The sequence below is a fragment of the Cryptotermes secundus genome, unplaced genomic scaffold, assembly GCF_002891405.2.
Source record: "Cryptotermes secundus unplaced genomic scaffold, Csec_1.0 scaffold401, whole genome shotgun sequence".
Taxonomy (NCBI): Eukaryota; Metazoa; Arthropoda; class Insecta; order Blattodea; family Kalotermitidae; genus Cryptotermes; species Cryptotermes secundus.
The window spans coordinates 414,288-433,869 of record NW_019731223.1 but is presented as its reverse complement, the minus strand read 5'-3'; the positions used below and the strand labels follow the sequence as shown (position 1 = coordinate 433,869).

Sequence of the window (19,582 nt, the reverse complement as noted above, 5' to 3'; positions counted from 1 at the left end):
ACAGTGTGTTGAGGAGAATATTTGGACCGAAGAGAGATGAAGTGACAGGAGGTTGGAGAAAACTGCATAATGAGGAGCTTCATAACTTGTACTCTTCTCCAAGTATAATTAGAATGATCAAGTGAAAGAGGATGAGGACGGCAGTGCATGTAGCACGAATGGGGAAGACGAGGAATGCTTATACGATATTGGTGGGAAAGCCAGAAGGAAATAGATCACTGGGAAGACCAAGGTGGGTGGACAATATTAAAATGGATCTTAGAGAGATAGGATGGGATGATATGGATTGAATTGGTCTGGTTTAGGATATGGACAATTGGAGGGCTCTTGTGAAGACGGTAATGAACATTTGGGTTCCATGAAGTGGTGGGAAATTCTTGAGTAGCTGCAGAACTGGCAGCTCCTCCAGAAGGGCTCAGCTCCATGAGTATTTTTTATTGCTAGTCGGGTGGGACTAAGTACCTTGTACTGCGGCCAGTTCTGGCCTATTGTTCCAGTCCCTGACGATAGGTGAGGGTGATTGTGGAGCAATTGGTGGAATTAAGATTGGCAGGGGAAACCGAAGTACCTGGAGAAGACCTGCCCAGCGCCACTATGACCACCACAAATCCCACTTGACCAGACCCGGGATCGAACCCGGGCCGCCGCTGTGGGAAGTCAGCGACTAACCACTTGAGCTATGGCGCGGCCTTGCTCCATGAATAAGTAAGGACTCCTTGGACGAATGATCAGCTCGTCGCAAGGCCTCTACCTAAGCACACGAGAACACAAACACAGAATAAACACATACACGTACAGAACATCTATGCCTTGTATGGGATTCAAACCCACGATCCCAGCTTCTGAGCGAGTGAAGACAGTACATGCCTTAGACTGCTCGGCTACCGTGACCGGCAGGAATATTATAAATATTGTGTGTCAAGATGGCCGCCTTGCACATTTCTGATAATGTCTGAAGGAACAAGTAGCTTCAGTTTTGTTATTCATTTATCTTGCTCTCCGTCACAAGCACGCCAATCTTATTTCACGTATATGTCAAGCTAGTGGGCGCACCTGTGACGGACATGTGACAAGTCACGCGTATATTATCTATGCGTTGAAGAAACGAACTTCGTCTGAATAATATTTAGAAAATAGATATGTACCTCACAGAAAACACACTGAGTCTCTCTTACAAAAGCAAACCTGAAAATGCTGTATAAGAATATAATCACTGTTTATTGTGGGAATCATTCTGAACACGTAAAAGGAGCCAGTCCGCCCTGCCATCATGCTCCTGACTTTTATTCGGAATATCCCTGGTTCGAACCTCTATCAGGACACCGCTTAACATGATTGAGAAGTTTCTCAAGAAGAATTCTCGAAAAGTGACTTTAAATAAACCATGACAGCTTCCTTACACGTCCTCTCAACTTCATATTCTTTAACGCACATAATATTCGACACTGCATAGTCTGAGCTACTAACAGCATTGTTAAATAACCTTAAATATATAAATAAAAACATATTAACTGATTATGAGAGCAAACTTCAGGGTGTTTTCCGTATTAAACAATACGAGACATACAATAACCGTTGCAGTTTGGAAGGTTACCCCACAATATGGTCTCGAGTACTATTTTCTGGGATATGACGTCGTGTACTTCGATAGTAAAACCAACGTTTCGGAGGCCCACATCACCTCCTTCTACAGGAATGAAGCGTAAGCCAAGCAAGAAGCCAGCATAGAGCGGACAGAAAACAGAGCTAGAATGTCGATTGGCTTTCAGCTGACTACACGAAGCTATATTCCAGAAGACAGAGTTCTTCATAACCACCGCTGAGAACCTCAAATCCAGTACTGTTTAAAAAGTTTCGTGCAATGTCAATAGTTTATCTAAAAGCTGACGCTTCCAAGACATTGGATTAATTTTCAATGTTTTTGTAGTACTGCAGGTCCTGCAGTTTGTTTCTGACTATTCCTGTTGCAGGTATAATAACCGGTAAAAGTAAAACGTAAAGGCATTCCTGTAACAGGCCATGGAGGCCCATAGGATTGTGAGATGTTGAGGTTCCCACATTTTGTAGACATTCGGCTCATAGATGGCGGTAAGGTTGTCAGCCTTGCCCAACGGCCGCCCTTTACCGCCAAGAATATTCCTGGTGCTCATTTCTGTTAGAGACTGAGTCGACCCCAGGGCCATAGTGCGGCTAGAAGGATTAAGTGAATTGAAAAAATCCATTGACCTCATCGGGACTAGAACCCGTGACATTCCGGCTTGTAGCATAGTACCTCAACCAACTACGCTACCGCGCAGAGTTTGAAATTTGTCTTGGTGCCACTGGTCCCGAATATACTTTGTTAGTGGAACTTGAATTCTCATTTTCTCTTTATTCTTCCTCCGTGGTTCTATAATACCTCAATTCTCGTATATTTCATTGTTAAGAAAATTTTTTTCCTCTGTCGTTTCAAAAAGAAATGATCGGATTACTTTTATGACAAATTCGTCTTCTACCGGAAGCTTGTTGAGAACAGTATCAAGACTGACAGGCTTAGATGGTTGAAGTCAATTGATAACAGTTTAGAAGTCACTGCCCCACATTTATGGAAACTCTTATCAGATTTCAGAAAACATAGATCCGGTTCTATTCAAGGACTCCTTGGACGTGTGAACTTTTTTTTTTCTTGACACTACAGCCCCAGTGGGCCTAGGCCTACCTCCATGAACTTCTCCGTTCACTTCGGTTTTTCTAGATCTTACACATTCGGTAGGACTCCTTGGGTGGGTGATCAGCTCGTCGCAAGGCCTCTACCTGTACACAAACACAGAAAAACGCACACAAACACAGAAAAACGCACACAAACATCCATGCCCTGAGTGGGATTCGAACCCACGATCCAGGTTTCCAAGCGAGCGAAGACAGTACATGCTGTTGATGGTGCAAACTTCGTCGAGTCAAATGTAGATACCGATGCTTTCGCTAAGCATTTTCAGTCTGTTTATAATAACCCTTGCCCTATGAGCATTTCTCCCTCTTGCAACCTCCTGAACTCTCATACCTTGCCCACATTTCCGATCCAGTATTTGCAAAGCCATTAAGGGGCTGAAACCTTCTGAATCTCTCGAACTGACGATATCCCTGGGTTTGTCATGAAATGCTGTTCAATTATTTTTATTCCTATTCTTAGGCATTATGTAGTCTGATTCAGCAGTACGTCCCTACAGTATGGAACGGGGCGGATGTTGNCCCAAGGTCTTTCGTGGCCTTAAATCCTGAACTTCTCTTTTGGAAAACGTTAGTCTTCGTGTTCCTACTCGCAATGTTAGGGACTTCTCTGAGTTTGGTGTTTGTCCCTCTAATCAACACTGTCCTACTTGGTGCGCCTATGCTGCCAACGCGGTGGGTAAAGATTTCCACATATTTCCAATCGGAGCGGTTTCTCTCAATCGTATTATATAATCTCCTGCGTCACTTAGTTACTCATGGAGCTGAGCCCTTCTTGAGAAGCCACCAATTGTGCAGCTACTCAAGAACTTCCAAGCATTTTATGGAACCTAGAGGTTCATTTCCGTGTTCACAAGAATCCTGTATTGGTTTCTATCCCGAACCAGATCAATCCAGTCCATACCACCCCATCCTGTCTCTCTAAGATCCTTTCTAATACTGTCCACCCACTTACGTCTTCGTTTTCCTAGTGGTCTCTTTCCGTCTGGCTTTCCAACCAATATCCTATATGCATTCCTCTTCTCATCATTCGTGCTACATGTCCTGTCAATCTCACGCCCCTTTGCTTGATCATTCGAATTATACTTGGCCGAGAGAAAAAGTTATGAAGCTTCACATTATGCAGTTTTCTCCAAACTCCTGTCACTTCATCTCTTTTCGGTCCAAGAATCGAAGAATGAGGCGTTAGCACATAAATACATGAATTCCTTAATAAAGGACGCTTGTCACTATATGTACTGCCTCCCTTAACATCAATAAATTCTATAATTTTATCCACAATTTCTATACACAATTCATAGCGATTAATTCCCTGAACATTATTAAGCGACTGGACTTTGTAATGGAGACGTAGTGTGTTTCCTACATTGTAAGAATTGAATGCTGAATATTATTTATTTTGTTTTCAGGCTCTAGGGGGCTGAAATACGGATTTTTCTGCTATGCACACAGATACATCGGTGTGTACTAATGCCACTTTTTCTCGAACATTGCTTAGCCTTCTGTTGCTGCATAATATGCGGTTGCAACAAAATATCTCATAAACCGTAATTTTGTTCATGATGAAACTGTACATGATGAGTGCGGGTCTGAAAAATGTAAACTGACCAAAAAAATGTGCTTATGGTTTTGCAAGACACGTGTGTGCCACTGTGGTTAAAATAAAATCTCATGAATGCTATTGAACTCACATACACGGTTAGCACAAAGAAGCGGTGCGGCCATGGAAGAGTATTCCTTTGCATAGGTTCTGTGCCCCAGAGAATCTAACTAATGCAAATACGGGGACATATTGCAAATATTTCATTACTGACAAGCAGAACAACTCCTTCGCCCCGGATATAGTCGCTGTCGTTTGCAATACCACAGTATTTGTTAGCTAAAAAACTAACTTCATGGAACTGAGCCCTTCTTAAAAAGCCGCCAATTGTGTAGCTACTCAAGAACTTCCCAGCATTTTATGGAACCCAAAGGTTCATTATCGTGTTCACAAGAGCCGTCAACTGGCCCCTATCCTGAGCCAGATGAATCCAGTTCACAACACCCCATCCTATCTCTAATATCTATTATCCGCGTACATCTTGGTCTTCCTAGTGGTCTCTTTCCTTCTGGCTTTCTTCTCCTCTATTCGTGCTACATTCCGTGCCCATTTCATTCTCCTTAAATTGATCATTCTAATTTTACTTGGCGGAGAGTACAGATTATGAAGCTCCTCATTATGTACTTTTCTTCAGCCTCCTGTCACTTCATTTCTCTTCAGCATCCTGTTCTCAAACACTCTCAGATCAAGTTTCACACCAATACAGAACTGCAAGAAAAATTATAGCTTTCTATATTCTAATTTTTGCGTTTTTAGATAGCAGACAAGAAAGCAAAGGTTCTGGACTGACGGGTACTTTTGATTTTCTCCTTAATCAAATTTTGATTTGTTACCGTCATTCCCAAATATTTGAACTGTGCCTCGTTTTCAAAGCACATGTTTGCTATCCTTCTGTCTTCATTTTACCCTGCATTCTGGTGAAGGAACAGCAACCTATACTTAGTTTCCTCTGCGTTTACTTCTAGACCAACCTCCTCACCAGCGTCAATTAAAGAATCTGTGTTGTTTTTTATGGCATCTAAGTTATATCCCAGTAGATTCACGTTATCAGCATACACCAGCTTGAATTAATCGTGCCAGAATTTGATCACTACCAGGCAATTTATAATTTCACAACTTTACAGTAGCACTCTCAGTATGATTATTGTGGCCTATAGACCCGTTGTAAAGCAAGGACCTCGAAAATAACAACAATACAGCCGTTACTATGCAATAGCGAATAAACAAACGGCCGTTTCTGGGCATCGGCTCCTTAAATACGCTTCCGCGGAAACGAACATTCATGCAACAATAGAAATACGGTGTCTTCGGTGTAGTCCGCGCCAAGGGGTTATAAAGAAGACAGTTGGCCAATCTAGTTCAGTTTAGGGTTGGTATTTCATTTGAACTCTACGAGGGAGCCTGAGAAGAGATGGTACTGCAATTGAATTGTCAGTTTACAAGAGTTCTGCGCGGTCGGCCGTGAGAAGAGGACCTGAGGGCGGGACGCCGAAGAATATCCACTGTAAGATCCGTTGCTAAGGAACGGCTGGTGAAGACACCGCAGGTTGTAAAAGTCTTAGCAAGTCCTTTGATGATTCGAGAATTAGTGGCTCTGAAATTATTTGTGGTTCCGAATTATGTGTATAAGTAGTTAATAAATTCATTCAACATTCCGAATCCCATCACACTCCAAAATCGTGACAATATACGTGTATTTTCTTATTTAAGAGATAACAACTTGGAATGAGGATTGGAATCAAATCCCAAATCTATATCGCCGTTTCTTCACGTCTCTTTAAGTCGTGGCTTCTATGTAAGTTGGTAAAAGTACGGAATAATTTTCATAATGACTTTATATGTTCTCTGCTAGCTTCACTGTATAAGCCAGGAAATGGTTAGAAAACTTAGAAGAAAGTTACTCTTTTATGTATATTAGAATCCGCGCACATCTGCATTACTGGCCCAATACCGCATAATTGAAGCACTGGATGTTTCAACACACTTTCATTTCTTTCCATTTCAAGATTCGACTAATCTCCATCCCTTTCTGGAATTCCACTATAGGTAATTTCGTTCGTGTAAAACACCTAGTATTTCGGAAAAAATATCTTGTCGTAGACACAATTGGGGTTTTTATTTGAGTGAGTTATTTGAATGGTACTATGACACTTGTTGTTATTTCAAATGAAGTTAACATTGCAGCAAAATAGATGTTTTTGAACATAAAAATATGGCTTTCTAATTGTTGTATTCTGAGTAATGACATTGTTGTCAACTGATACATTGTAAATACTGTTAATACATGCTACCTCCATCTTCGAGCGAAGTAATTATTAAAAGTGAGTTATAATGTAAACTGATGACAACATGTGGAAGTTGGTGACGGTAGTCTGTTAATAAAACGATAAATTTTAATATTATCCTTCGTCCTAATTTGCATCTGGAATGACTTTCGGAGACTGGACTACTTCTGTTCTCATATAAAATAAATCAGCTTAGTTGCTTCCTGTCTCCGGAGGTTCTGAGTCCAGAGGCTAGAGCTAGCTGGACTAAACAGCCTCTTCTCTCGGGTCCGGTCTAAAGTGGTATTCTGTATTTCCGGACCTAGTACTTAGGACTTCCGGAAATATGGGCTAGCCCGATCGTTTGTACCCAGCAGAGAAGGTTTTGTACCTGTGGACGGAGACAGTCCAGTCTCCGAAACATAGTTTCAAATAAGAATTAGGACGAAGGATAATATCCAGAAAATTGATCAGTATAAACAATAAAGGTTTCACTATATGGTACACATATCAACTGAACGTTTCAGTGAAAGTATGGAATGACAAGGAAAACTTGGTCTTACATGTCCAGTAGACTTAACAAGACACATGCGACTCACAAGCAAACAAACGCGGTGCCAACGAGCAGGCAGGAACCAATCCGTGTCGTTGTAGGGATACTCGGCAGCAACAATTGGCGCGGTAGGGATGTGTACACGTCGCCTGCATCGTACTCCGTGCCCAGCCAAATGCCGTGTGAGAGAGACGAGGTCACAATCTTCCAAGCACGATGATGCATCAATGAGGTCCCTTACCACGGCTGCCACACACGTCAGGGACCGGCGACTGATATTTGCGGAGAAGTGGTGGAATTATAGTCAACAGGGGAAAACCGAAGACACTGGAATAAATCCGTTCTCAGCGCAACTTCCTCTGCAACGAATCTCACATGAAGTCACACGGGATTTAACCCACTGTTGCACCGTGAGAAACCAGCGCCTTACTGCCTGAGTCATGAACTGGAAAACTCCTAGGAGCCGAGCTCTTTTTGTAGCTAGACCTTCCAGTGCCTCATAGATTTACGGGACGTAAAAGACCCTCATATCTCTAGGAGACCTCTGAGCAAAATTGGGCAAAAGTTTCCCGCCCAAGCAGTTTCCAATGCCTCTGGTAGATGGGGGAAGTATCAGGTACCGAGGGCCGACCTCGTTGACTGAACGGGGCTGATAGTACGCACCAGTATCGGTAGGGTATGGCGACTAGTAGAATATCAAAGGGGACGTACAATAGATCAACAACTGATCGCGGTGCATGGGGAAACCCATCCCCTCCAATAATAATAATAATAGCTACTCTAGAAATTTCCAGAATTTTATGGAACCCACAAACTCATTACCTATCCCTATCACGAGCCAGTTGAAACCAGTCCTATTTATTTAAGATCACTCCTAATATTATAATCCCATCTCTGCTTAGGTATCTCCAGCGGTCTCTTTCCTTCATGTTTTCCTACTGAGGATTCCTATGCGGTCCTCCTCTCTCCCGTGCTTCTGTACGCTCTGTCCATTTCATCCTTAACTTTATCATATGAATACTAATCGGAGGGTAGTGTTTAGTTGTAGCGCCCCTCAACGTGTAGTTGAGGGGCTTCATCAAAATGTTCTCCGGTACCTCAAACTATGTTTTTCCTCAACTCTATCTCCGTCCTCAGGTAACAGCCTACTCAGATTGACCCAAACGACAGACGTAATCCGGAGACAGGGGCTGGGGTCAAAGAATAGGACAGAATCTTGTCTCCGAAACGTTGTTTCTAAATTAAATACAGAACGATGGATAGTGTCCAAAAAGCCAATAATTGTAGTTTCTGTTATGTTCTGATCTTTATATGTTTAAAGAGCGGACGATGAGACAAATGGTTCTGAACCTAATGGTACAAAGATGCTCCCAAGTTTAATTTGCTCTTGATTTTTTCATTAATGCCAGTATGGTCCTAGGGTCGACTCAGCCTCTAACAGAAATGAGTACCAGGAATTTTCACTTCTCCATGTTGTCCAGACCGGCTCTGGGGTCCACCCAACCTCCTATACAATGGGTACCGGGGACTATTTTCCGGAACGTGAAACTGACAACTCGCCTCCAACTAGTAACGAGGTCAAGAAGATGTGGATCTATACATCCACTCCGCAATATGCCTTCATGGCATAGTGCTTAGATAAGCACATGGACAACTTTTACCTTTTTAGCCTGACTAGTTTAATGTGTGTGCCGAACTGAATGAAAATATTGTGCAGTACTTGCCTCCTATCTGAATTACGGGCTTTCGTAAGTTCTAAAAACATTTTGTGTTTTGTCACATTTCTTCTCCAATATCTGATAAATTAAGAAATTATTATTTTTAATGGTATTTTGAGTTAAATTCAATATTGATGACCCCCATCAGTTTCGTCTAAATAAAGAATTAACCAAGAGCGAATGTTGTATAACATTGTGTATGACGTTGAGCAAAGTGACATGTCTTAATAATGTGTATAGGCAATCTCATCGCCTGTCTTTGGGTACGCGGTAGCGTAGTTGATTGAGGCACTATTCTACAAGCCGGAAGGTCGCGGGTTCGAGTCCCGATGAGATGCATTTTTTTTTCCACTTTACCTCATCCTTCCAACCGCACTATGGCCATGGGGTCGTCTCAGCCTCTGACAGAAATGAGTACCAGGAATCTTCCTGTGGGATGAAGGGCGGCCGGCGCGTAAGGGTGACAACCTTATCGTCATCTGTAAACCAACTGTCTGGACAAACTATGGAAGCCTCGACGTCTCAGAACCCTATGGGCCTTCAGGGCCTGTTACTTTGTTAGCTTTACCTTTTTACCAAACATGTTTAATAACAGACTCCTGTTACTACAGAGACAGCATGGCATGAGCACTGCTTAGTATGAGAATCATACGAAACCCACAAATGCACTTTGTATGAAATATATAGAGTTTGAAATGTTACGTAGCGTGGTTTAAACCACTGCGTTTTAAGGGGCTAAGCGGTGAAGTCCTTTAGTATTGTACGTACATCGCTGCCAGAACAGTAAATTTCCTAAGCGTTTCACGGTGCAGACTCTTCCACACCGATAATCCAACGCGTTTCTCTCGACTGTCTATTGATCGAATGCCCTCATATGTCTTGCTCAGCGGCTTTAAGAATGTGTCCTTCATATGACAGAGAAATGGTCGCTTCTTTTCAGACATATAACATCATTCTCAGAGAGCTGCCTGGCGCGATATGTATGCACTTCACTGCTCCAAATTTAACACAAGATCAGTGTTTTAATATTTGATCAGTTTCTTCAACTTCTGTGACCCTTTCGAAATGTTATTGTTTTGCATAGACATCTGTTCCTTCTTGAGTCACAAGATATGAGTGCTGCTACCTTCGTGTAAAACTGCGGTGATTGAACATGAAAGTAAGAATTGTTGTCATTTTCTCTTCCTAAGCTAGGAAAATAAAAGTAAGAAATTTTCAGGAGCAGATTGGCTGATGCTCAAAAATTTCTCGTGGTTTACTTGAGGCGGTCTTGAAAAATTCCAAAATAATACATCACTATGAGGAGATCGACCGCCTCTGTGGTCTAGTGGTCAGAGTTCCTGGATACAGATCCAGAGGTCCGCGTTCAGTTCCAGGCGCTACCAGATTTTCTGCGAAGTATTGGGTCTGGACGGGGCCCACTCAGCCTCGTGAGAATGATTGAGGATCTATTTGAAGGAGATAGCGGCTCCGGTCTAGAAATCCGAGATTAACGGCCGTGAGGATCTGTTGTGCTGACCACGGGACACCCTCTATCCTCAAATTTGGCACTAACTTCGCCGACAAGCGGCGGTCGCTCAGTCGGTATAGTTTGCTTGCGGACTATAGGCCACAGAGTTTTTGTCTTTTTTATGAGGAGATCACTACCACCTCATATTTCACACATTTTTTGGCCAGGTTACAACAAAAATTTTGCAAGAATGCACTTACTAGTTTCGCTATATGTGTCCGTCTCTCTGTCCACATTTAACAGATGGAGAACTGTTGAAGTCATTTGCTTCATATTGGGGAATTTTACTCAACTTTGTTGAAAATCATCGAGCTTTACTCGCTGATTATTTATGGAAGAGAAGAATACAGGCATTTGGAACAGAAATTATATGAAAACTGAAACATATATTTTATGCCGTCCCCCCCCCCAAAAAGCGGCATTTGTGAAGGGAAAGTACTTGCGGGAACTGTTACGCTATGCGTACGTTTCTATACCAAAAGTGAACACTCTTAAGAAACACTGATAGACCTACAGGACACGGAAACATGTATCACAGTGACATTCACAACGTATATTTCAGACTTTTCGAGGTATTAAATATTTAACAAAATAACAAGAAGAGAGATTTCTGACCTCGCGGAGCAATATGGTTAGCGCGATTGGCTTTGTGACAATAGATTTATATCTGAAATAAACGAACATCGAAACAATTGAAATGTGTTGGATAAAAATGGATTTGCAGATTATGGAACAGCGTATGTATTTCTACTCTTATCTTTTGTTGATTTCGGAAATTACTTTCCAACTGTAAATTTGACATGACAACAGATGCCATATTTTCTTTTCCAGTGTCTTTACTTCATCATACGATTTATATTAAACAATGAAGTTTGATCTGTAACAAAATGACAAAGGAAATTAAAGAAAATTGTTTCAATTGTAGCCGACCATAGTGGCCATGCAGTCTAAAGCATGAAGTTTCTTCTCCCGCTCGAACACTAGGATTGTGGGTTCGAATTCCACTCAAGGCATGAATAACTGCCTGCGTTTATTCTATGTTTGCGTTGTCCTGTGTAGGTAGCGGCCTTGCGACGGGCTGATCCCCCGTCCAAGGGGTCCTACAGACTGCCTTAGATTAAGAAACTGAAGTGAAACGAAGCGTTTCGAGGATGCCCTCTGCTATAAATTGGAGTAACAGGAATAAATAGATAGATAGATTAGATGGATGGATTAATTTGTAGCTCGTGACAGGGATGGAATCCTGGACGTCACGTGAGTCGTCAATTTCTTTCGATTATCTCCACTCCCATTCGTGTATCATGAAAGTTCAACCCGTGAAATGTGAATTGTATAGATTTCGACCCACTGGGTTTCTTGTATATTTAAAATGGATAAACTTTACCGATATGACACCTGGAATTCATCTAAATAGTACTTAAAAATTCAGTTCATTCTTCATAGGAATGGCAGCTTCCTACAAATATCAACCGGCTAATGCTCTTTAGGAGAATAATTTCTGTACATTACGAGAACTTTATATAACACTCAAATACGTTCTGTGGGAAGAACGCAAGGTTTTAAAAATTAAAGCAGGTAGTCAAGATAATTACTGCTGTATCTTTATGGGTAACTTGAACCGATTTCCTATTGTAGTTCATTGGCTTCTGGTACAAACTTCAATTGTACATACGGCGTCTGCCAATTTATGTAAGAGCTCTTACATGCCTTGGCGATGACAATGTGCTTTGTAAACACCAGCTGTCGATACCTTGTCTTCTGACTGACTTCACTCCTCCTGGCTTCTCCATCCATCCATCTATGGCTCTACAACCATTTTGTGGCGTTGGCCGCGTTTCAAATTTCTTGATCTTTTTACACAGTCCATAGGACTCCTTGGACGGAGGATCAACCTGTCACAAGGTTGCTACTTGTACAGAGGACAGCACAAACACAGAAGAAACGCACACACAAACATCCATATCTCAAGTGGGATTCGATCCCACGATCGCAGTATTCTATCGGACGAAGACAGTTCATGCCTTACACGGCGCGGACACAGTGATCGGCTCCTAGCTTGTCTAGTCCAAGCAAAAGAATATGGAAAACCTGCCTGTCATATGACGACACTGATGGGTTGTTGCCAAAGTGTGTGCCTCGCATTTGGAAGGTCTAATGCCGGTTTAACGCCCGTCGTTAAAGGTCAAGATTTAGTAATTCAGGGTGTTTGTGTTCTATTTCACCTTATCCCAGCCTATCCTCTCTATCCATCGGTCTTTCTGTTTACAAGTCTTAATGTAACGACAGTAGAAAACATTTTGAAAATATTCAAATTAAAACTCTTGGTAACGACAGTAACATACGAAATTATTTTCATGATGTGTTTGAGAAGAGATAAAATTTTGAAAATCCTAACAACTATTCAGGTTAGGACTTTTGGAACTTTGTGTTAAATTTTTTTTAGACCTATGGTTAAGAAAAAACCATGGTGTTCCATAGAATTTGGTTAGGGCTGGAACTTCGTAACTTATATTCGTGGAAGAACATAGTGGGAGATCGATAGTGTGCGGGACCAGGGCGCCGAAGAGAATATTTGAATAGACGCGGAACGAAGAAGCAGAACAGTAGAGAAAGCTTCATAATCGCTCTTCCTCTTACCTAAATATGTTTAGATCCATTAAAACGAGAAACACAAGGACGGAGCATGCAGCTCATGCCTTGTCGGCAGAAGATTCAGGAGAAACCTCGAGAGAAGTAGCAGCTTGCGTCATGCACACGCAGAAGGAAGGATCGCGTCAGACGGATCCTGCAACTAACAGGGTACGGAGCGGCGGATAGGATTTCGTTCAGGATATGTTCAGTGAGGGTTTCAGCAACACAGTGATGGACACAGAATGGGAGTGCCTGAGAGGAATATTTGGATCTAAACGGGAGTAAGTAACAGGGGGTTGGAGAAAATTTCATAATACGGAGCTTCATAATTTTGTACTCTTAATCAGAGTTTGTTAGGATAATTGGATTACTGAGGATTAGATGACCGTCAGATGTGACACGCACAGGAGTTCAGAATTTTGTCGGAAACATGACGGGAAGAGACTTGTTAGAAGATATGGGCGCAGTAAGCGTTAGTGTCGTTGGTTGAGGCACTATGCTACAAGCCGGAAGGTCGCGGGTCAACCCAGCCTCTAACAGAAATGAGTACCAGGAAAATTTCTGGGGTAAAGGGCGTCCGGGCCGCTCACGGTAGTCGAGCGGTCTTCGTTCGCTTGGAAACCGGGATCGTGGGTTCGAATCCCACTCAGGCCATGGATGTTTAGTTTGTGTGTGTGCGTTTTTCTGTGTTTGTGTACAGGTAGAGGCCTTGCGACGAGCTGATCACCCGCCCAAGGAGTCCTACCGAATGTGTAAGATCTAGAAAAACAGAAGTGAACGGAGAAGTTCGTGGAGGTAGGCCTAGGCCTACTGGGGCTGTAGTGCAAAGGGGAAAAAAAAAAGGGCGTCCGGCGCGTAAGTCTGACAACCTCGCCGCCATCTCTGAGCCGATTGTCTAGACAATGTGGGATCCTCGACGTCTTACAACCCTATGGGCCTCCACAGCCAGTTACAGGGGTAGCTTTACCTTTTCTACCTGGTTCAGAATAGAGTTCCATGACTGCCAGTTTTGAACACGGCAGTAAACGTTCGGGTTCCAAAAAATAATGGGATATTTCTTTGATGACTATTAAATTACTCAGATAGACTCCGCTCGGTGGAGCGACTGAGTGAGTTAGTTATGGACCACACGGTTCTATAAATGCCAGAAATTTCTCGACCTTACCTTTGGAGACGTCAAGGACGACGCTGTGCCTCGATATCGAAATTAATCCGGATTCATAGCAAATTCCATTCAAAGTTCAGCAGAGCTAGCAGAAGCAGGCCCTGTCCGCGCTGCCATTAAGTACGATGCGTGCTGGGGTGTGTACGCATATGAGAGACACGCACGGCAATGAAATATGGCCCATCAGGCTTGATATAATAGCTCGAGGGGGAGAGGGAGGTAACGAGATTGTTATACATACAAATTGTGCGTCAAAGCCCGTGGTTCAGGACGGTAGCAGATTCGAAGTAATGAGTGCCGAGGGAAATGGGCTGTGCGGACGTAATCTCTTTTCCAAAAACATCAACCTTCTCTACGACTTACCAAATTTTAATTAATTTTATGGGTTTTAGACTTCGTTAAGTTTTCATAGTTTATTTATTTGTTTGTGTGGGATTTGAGGTTATCACAGGCGTAGTTATGAAGAATTCTGTCTCCTGGAATATAAAGCCTCTTACTGCCTGCCTTATGCTTGACTTATATTTCAGCCCTCAAGTTGAAAGGAACACAATGTTTCGAAACGTTGGCTGACTTTCAACAGGCTGCACTGCAGATAGAACGCTACTTATCTGTGACTTACTAACTTCTAAATAGCTCAGAATATATAATAACGAATTTTGAACGGAAAATGATGTGGAGATAAGAGGCACTTTTTTAGTTCTATATACTGCTTGATGCATTCACCTGGAGGATCTGATGGAAACTGCGAGTCAGCACAGTAGGTTTTCACATCTCCCGAAGGCGAAGTAGATTGAGAGGACTACGACGTGCCTCGAACTTTATATCTGTATTGCTATATATGCGTATACCAGTAAATAGGCTTAATTAAGACTACTGTTATCAGCCTGCATAAGTGGTTGGGATTGGTGCAATAGTCGTAACCCTCACCGAGGTTACCACTGTCCTTCATGCTGAACTTAGTTAGTTAATTACCCTTGGTATATATCCTTTAACTCTTCGCCATTGTAGATGCTCCCAGCACCAGCAGAGGCCGGAAATGTGTAGCGATTCCCTTGGTAACGCACAGCTGAGAGACAGGCTGGAGAATGCAAACCGCACGACCAGTTACAGGCACGGTTGACGACGTAAAGGAGCGTCATCAAACCTGGAGACGTCATGAAAATATAATGCGTCAAGACAGGGTTTTTTATTGCCAGTGGGTTGGGACCACTAAGTCCCTTGTACTGCGGCCACTTCTGGCCTATTGTACCAGCCCCAGATGATAGGTGAGGGTGATTGTGGAGCAATTGGTGGAATGAAGATTGGCAGAGGAAACCGAAGTACTTGGAGAAAACCTGCCCCAGCGCCAGTTTGTCCACCAAAAATCCCACTTGACCAGATCCGGGATCGAACCCGGGCCGCCGCGGTGGGAAGCCAGCGACTAACCGCTTGAGCTATGGTGCGGCCTTGACAGACGGTTAATAGTTTATACATATTAACCCAGATAAAAAGAGATAGAGGAAAACGTAGAAGTGGATGAGAAACTTGATTTACTTTTATACTCTCAAAACTGGCTTAAACCATACAGCCCTTGTGGAGGATGCAGATGAAGAAGAAAAAGAAGAAAGTGTCATGTATTACTGACCTGAGTTAGTAATACCACAGAGGAGATGCTGGCAGACATAAGCCTAACCTCGGTCTTATAAACGTGGTTGTTTGATAGAGTAAATTGGATTTACCCTCCCAGTGTTTAAGACAAACAAATAATACAAGCAGGCACTGAAGTATGTGTAATCCGAGAAAGGAAGTAGAAGGAACAAGAGAAAGAATATTATGAACACATTTTACGAATTGATGGAGAAAGACTCCCAAAAATCTAATTTAGTAAGAAACCGACAGGACGCAGTGGTACAGGAAGAACCAAGAAAAGATGTCGAGATGAATTCAGCTGAAAAAGAGATCGGGTCAGATGGCCTAACCCTTAGAAAAGAAGAATAAGAAGTTTAATATTTTGGATAATCTAGAAGAGACCGTCGAATAATGACACGTGTGTTATTTCTTCCTATAAAATGTGTTTGATTTGGACCGTGCATGCAGACTGTTCCTCGCACGGAATGCGAATTATCAGTTCACTCGGCATTGCCTTCTGCTAGGATCCGATTTGCTTTCTTTAACCCATATTTCCCGGAATTTTCCCCCTCTGCTTTACTCTGTCTGCTGAGCAAACTAATACTTAATTTATTTTCGTGCATGGAATGTGTCGTTCCTGAGACAGGATGGCTCCACGTCACCGGCGGGAAAACCAATGGAAAGACGGAGGAAAGCGTGAAAATGCCTCCTGTGGCTGTCTTACTGCTGCGTCTGAATGTGAATATATCGGCTTCAAGAACGGAAGGGCTAATGTTTGGTAGTAAGTAATATAGACAGCGGCCGGAATAGCGTCTGGCTACGGGTTGGACGACTGAAAGGTCGAAGTTCAAGTCCCGGTGGAGGTAAGAATTTTCACTTCTCCATGTCGTCCAGTCCGGCTTTGGGACCCAACCAGCCTCCTATCCAATGGGTACCGAGGGACGTTTCCCCGGGGGTAAAGCGGAAGGAGCGTGAAGCTGACCACTCACCTCCAACTAGTGTCGAGGCCAAGAAAAGTGTGGATTTATACATCAGCTCCCCCATACGCCTTCATGATTTAGTGCTTAATTAGTTAAGCACAGGGCCAACTTTACCTTTTTACTTTCAGTAAGTAACATAAGCACTTCTCATTTAGTATCGTTCCCCAGTGCGAGCCGTCGAGAATAACCTGTGTTACGAATGCCATGCTGAGGCAAATATCATGATGTTTATTTCCAGAAGTCTGTTTCAATCATGTATTGCACTGTGGTCGTTATATACATACATATCCTCGTTTATCATTAAAAATCCCAGCATTTTGTACACAGAATGTGTTTATTTATATTTTTAATATTCATGTAATAACTCTTGTTAAATGCAGTGGCGGTACTGGCTAGGTGGATGGGCTTTGTAATGAAGACTCATTATATTTTATACGAGACAGGAACTGAATTAATGGTTTAATTTGGATGAATTTCGGATATTAAAAATTAATATTACGTTTATTTCTACATATTGATGTACTGCATTTAATCTCTCCTTGAGATTTCCAACTATCGTATGTATCATATTTTCTAGTGTTAATGACTAGACAAGGAGTGTGGGGTGGTAACTGAATTTATTCGAACCTTATAATTCTGAAATACAGGTAACCGTATTAGTTTTACGGATCTATGCACTTTAAAATCATTGTACTGTAGCACATATAAAGTCTTCTATGTCTTCACTGGCCGTTGCCTGGTAAAAGCTCTAACAACAATATTGTAGCGTATATAGCTGTTGGTATGCAACGATAGCGAGAAGGAACATGCGTTGCTTGGTAAAGGCCGGTAAACACGTCAACTATACCCGGCTATCGCTAGGTAACTGCTCGATAAACGTGTTCATGCGGAAACCGTTTCAATGCAACGGCGAGGTAAGCACGCCTCTATATCAATAGAAGAATTGGTAGAAAAGGTGTTTTCTGTGTGGGTCGCCCGGAGGCTATATAACGAGGATCTGAGACAGCCGAGAGAATGGAGGGAGTCTCTTGAGACGGCAGTTGAAGATCATTGAGAAGAGACTGCAACTGTGAGTTGAGTTTCGAGACGCCAGCCTGCCGGGATATGTGCTGGGGAGTGGAGGAGTTGAATTGAGGAGCTGAAGCATTAGACTTCTTGAGTGCAGTTCAGTGGAGTTGAAAGTGTGGCTGTGAAGAGAAGACTTTATGTGTGCTATAGTACCGCGATATTTTGAATGTGTAATTCAGTGAGATTTCCAGGACTTAATACCGGGGTTGAACTCCCTAAATCCTAAACGATTTCTCTTTTCGACATAATTTCCATATCAGCTCTGGACCCATACAACATTCAATTTAATATTGTGGCATTTAGACCCGTTGCTAGGCAGCGACTACTAAATAGACTGTATAGCGGCTGTTGCTATGCAACGGCCCGCAAACAACAGAGGAATGGTATTTTCTGCGCGGTCCGCTAAGCAACAGTTGCACAACAAAGAAACGGTGTTTTCTGTGCGGTCCTTGCCGAGATGTTATAAGCAGGACAACTGGAATAATGAGTTAGTTGTGGGACAGTTGTCATCCGGTTAGAACGTAAGCACGGAAGCGGAGGACATTGTTGGATCCGTCACCACGCAACGACTTGTGAAGACACAGAAGGCTGAGAAGAATTCTTCCCTGCTTTAGTGAATTGCAGAGTGTGTGAATTGGCGTTAGCGCTATAGTTTTTTTATTATTGCTAGTGGGGTGGGACTAAGTCCCTTGTACTGCGGCCATTTCTGGCCTATTGTACCAGCCCCATGTGATAGGTGAGGGTGATTGTGGAGCAATTGATGGAATGAAGATTGGCAGGGGAAATCGAAGTACTCGGAGAAAACCTGCCCCAGCGACACTTTGTCCACCACAAATGCCACTTCACCAGACCCGGGATCGAACCCGGGCCGCCGCGGTGGGAAGCCAGCGGCTAACCGCGGCCTGAGAGCTATAGTTACTTGTAGGTATGATCTGTTAGTGGTCAATAAATCCAATCACCATTCCAAACTCCGTCACTAGTCACACTCATGCACCTGAGAGTATGTACCGGGGATAAAGTGACAGAATCATATAGCCGCCCCCCCCCCATCTCCATTTTGTTCCGATGTTAAAAATGCTTGGATCTTTAAAGTCACGCCTTCCGTAAGTCTCCCCGGTGTGAAGCTTTCATGCAACGAAACGCTGGCAGTGTTATACCAGAAGGCAGTAATCTTCAGCAATTTTGACAATTTTTATGAATCTGAGGCTTCAAAGTGTTTAAAATGGCGTGTTCAAAATTACTTGTATATTCGATACTAAGACGGCTGAAGCAAGTGAAGATCTTACAGATTTATAGGGCCCCTTTGGCAGGCTGTTGTTAAGGCTATGGGCTGGTGTTGTACTAGTAACCAGAATGGAAGGGGCAAGAAATTCATACGGAACTTTGGCGAGAGAATATTGGAAAGCTGTCATTTGGAAGATGGCAGGATCATATCTGGGGGATATGGATTATGAAAAATACAAGTTACTTACTCCTTAGCTACACGGTCCTCTAAGAACCTTTGGCCTCCCTTGCTGTAGATTACCGTTCTCTATTGTTTGCGTTTTGCCTCCATCTCATCACTTTCAGCTCTCGTAAATCATTCTCTATGTTTTCTGGCCGTCTCAATCTTGGCCAGAGATATAGGTGACTCAGGATGATGTCTTTAGCGGTGTTCAACATTCGTCTGATACTTCTAGACAGCCTATCAGAAATGATACACTTGCCTCATTGCACACTAACGTTCATATAGAGCATTTGCACCAGTGATACATGGAAATGCCAGTTTATTCAGACTAC

At 42.8% G+C, this 19,582-nt stretch overlaps 2 protein-coding genes across 16 annotated transcripts in view; one reads left to right on the top strand and one right to left on the bottom strand.

Moving 5' to 3' along the window:
• LOC111866505 (protein madd-4) overlaps nt 1–19,582 on the top strand; it is a 669,679-nt gene that overhangs the window by 302,913 nt on the left and 347,184 nt on the right. The gene's annotated exons all lie outside the window — the stretch shown is intronic.
• Nucleotides 1–19,582, bottom strand: part of LOC117282478 — a 144,034-nt gene that overhangs the window by 108,588 nt on the left and 15,864 nt on the right. The window contains exon 2 of the mRNA XM_033752299.1: nt 15,120–15,291. Coding sequence (XP_033608190.1) covers nt 15,120–15,291 — 172 coding nt within the window. The remainder of the gene's footprint in view (nt 1–15,119; nt 15,292–19,582) is intronic.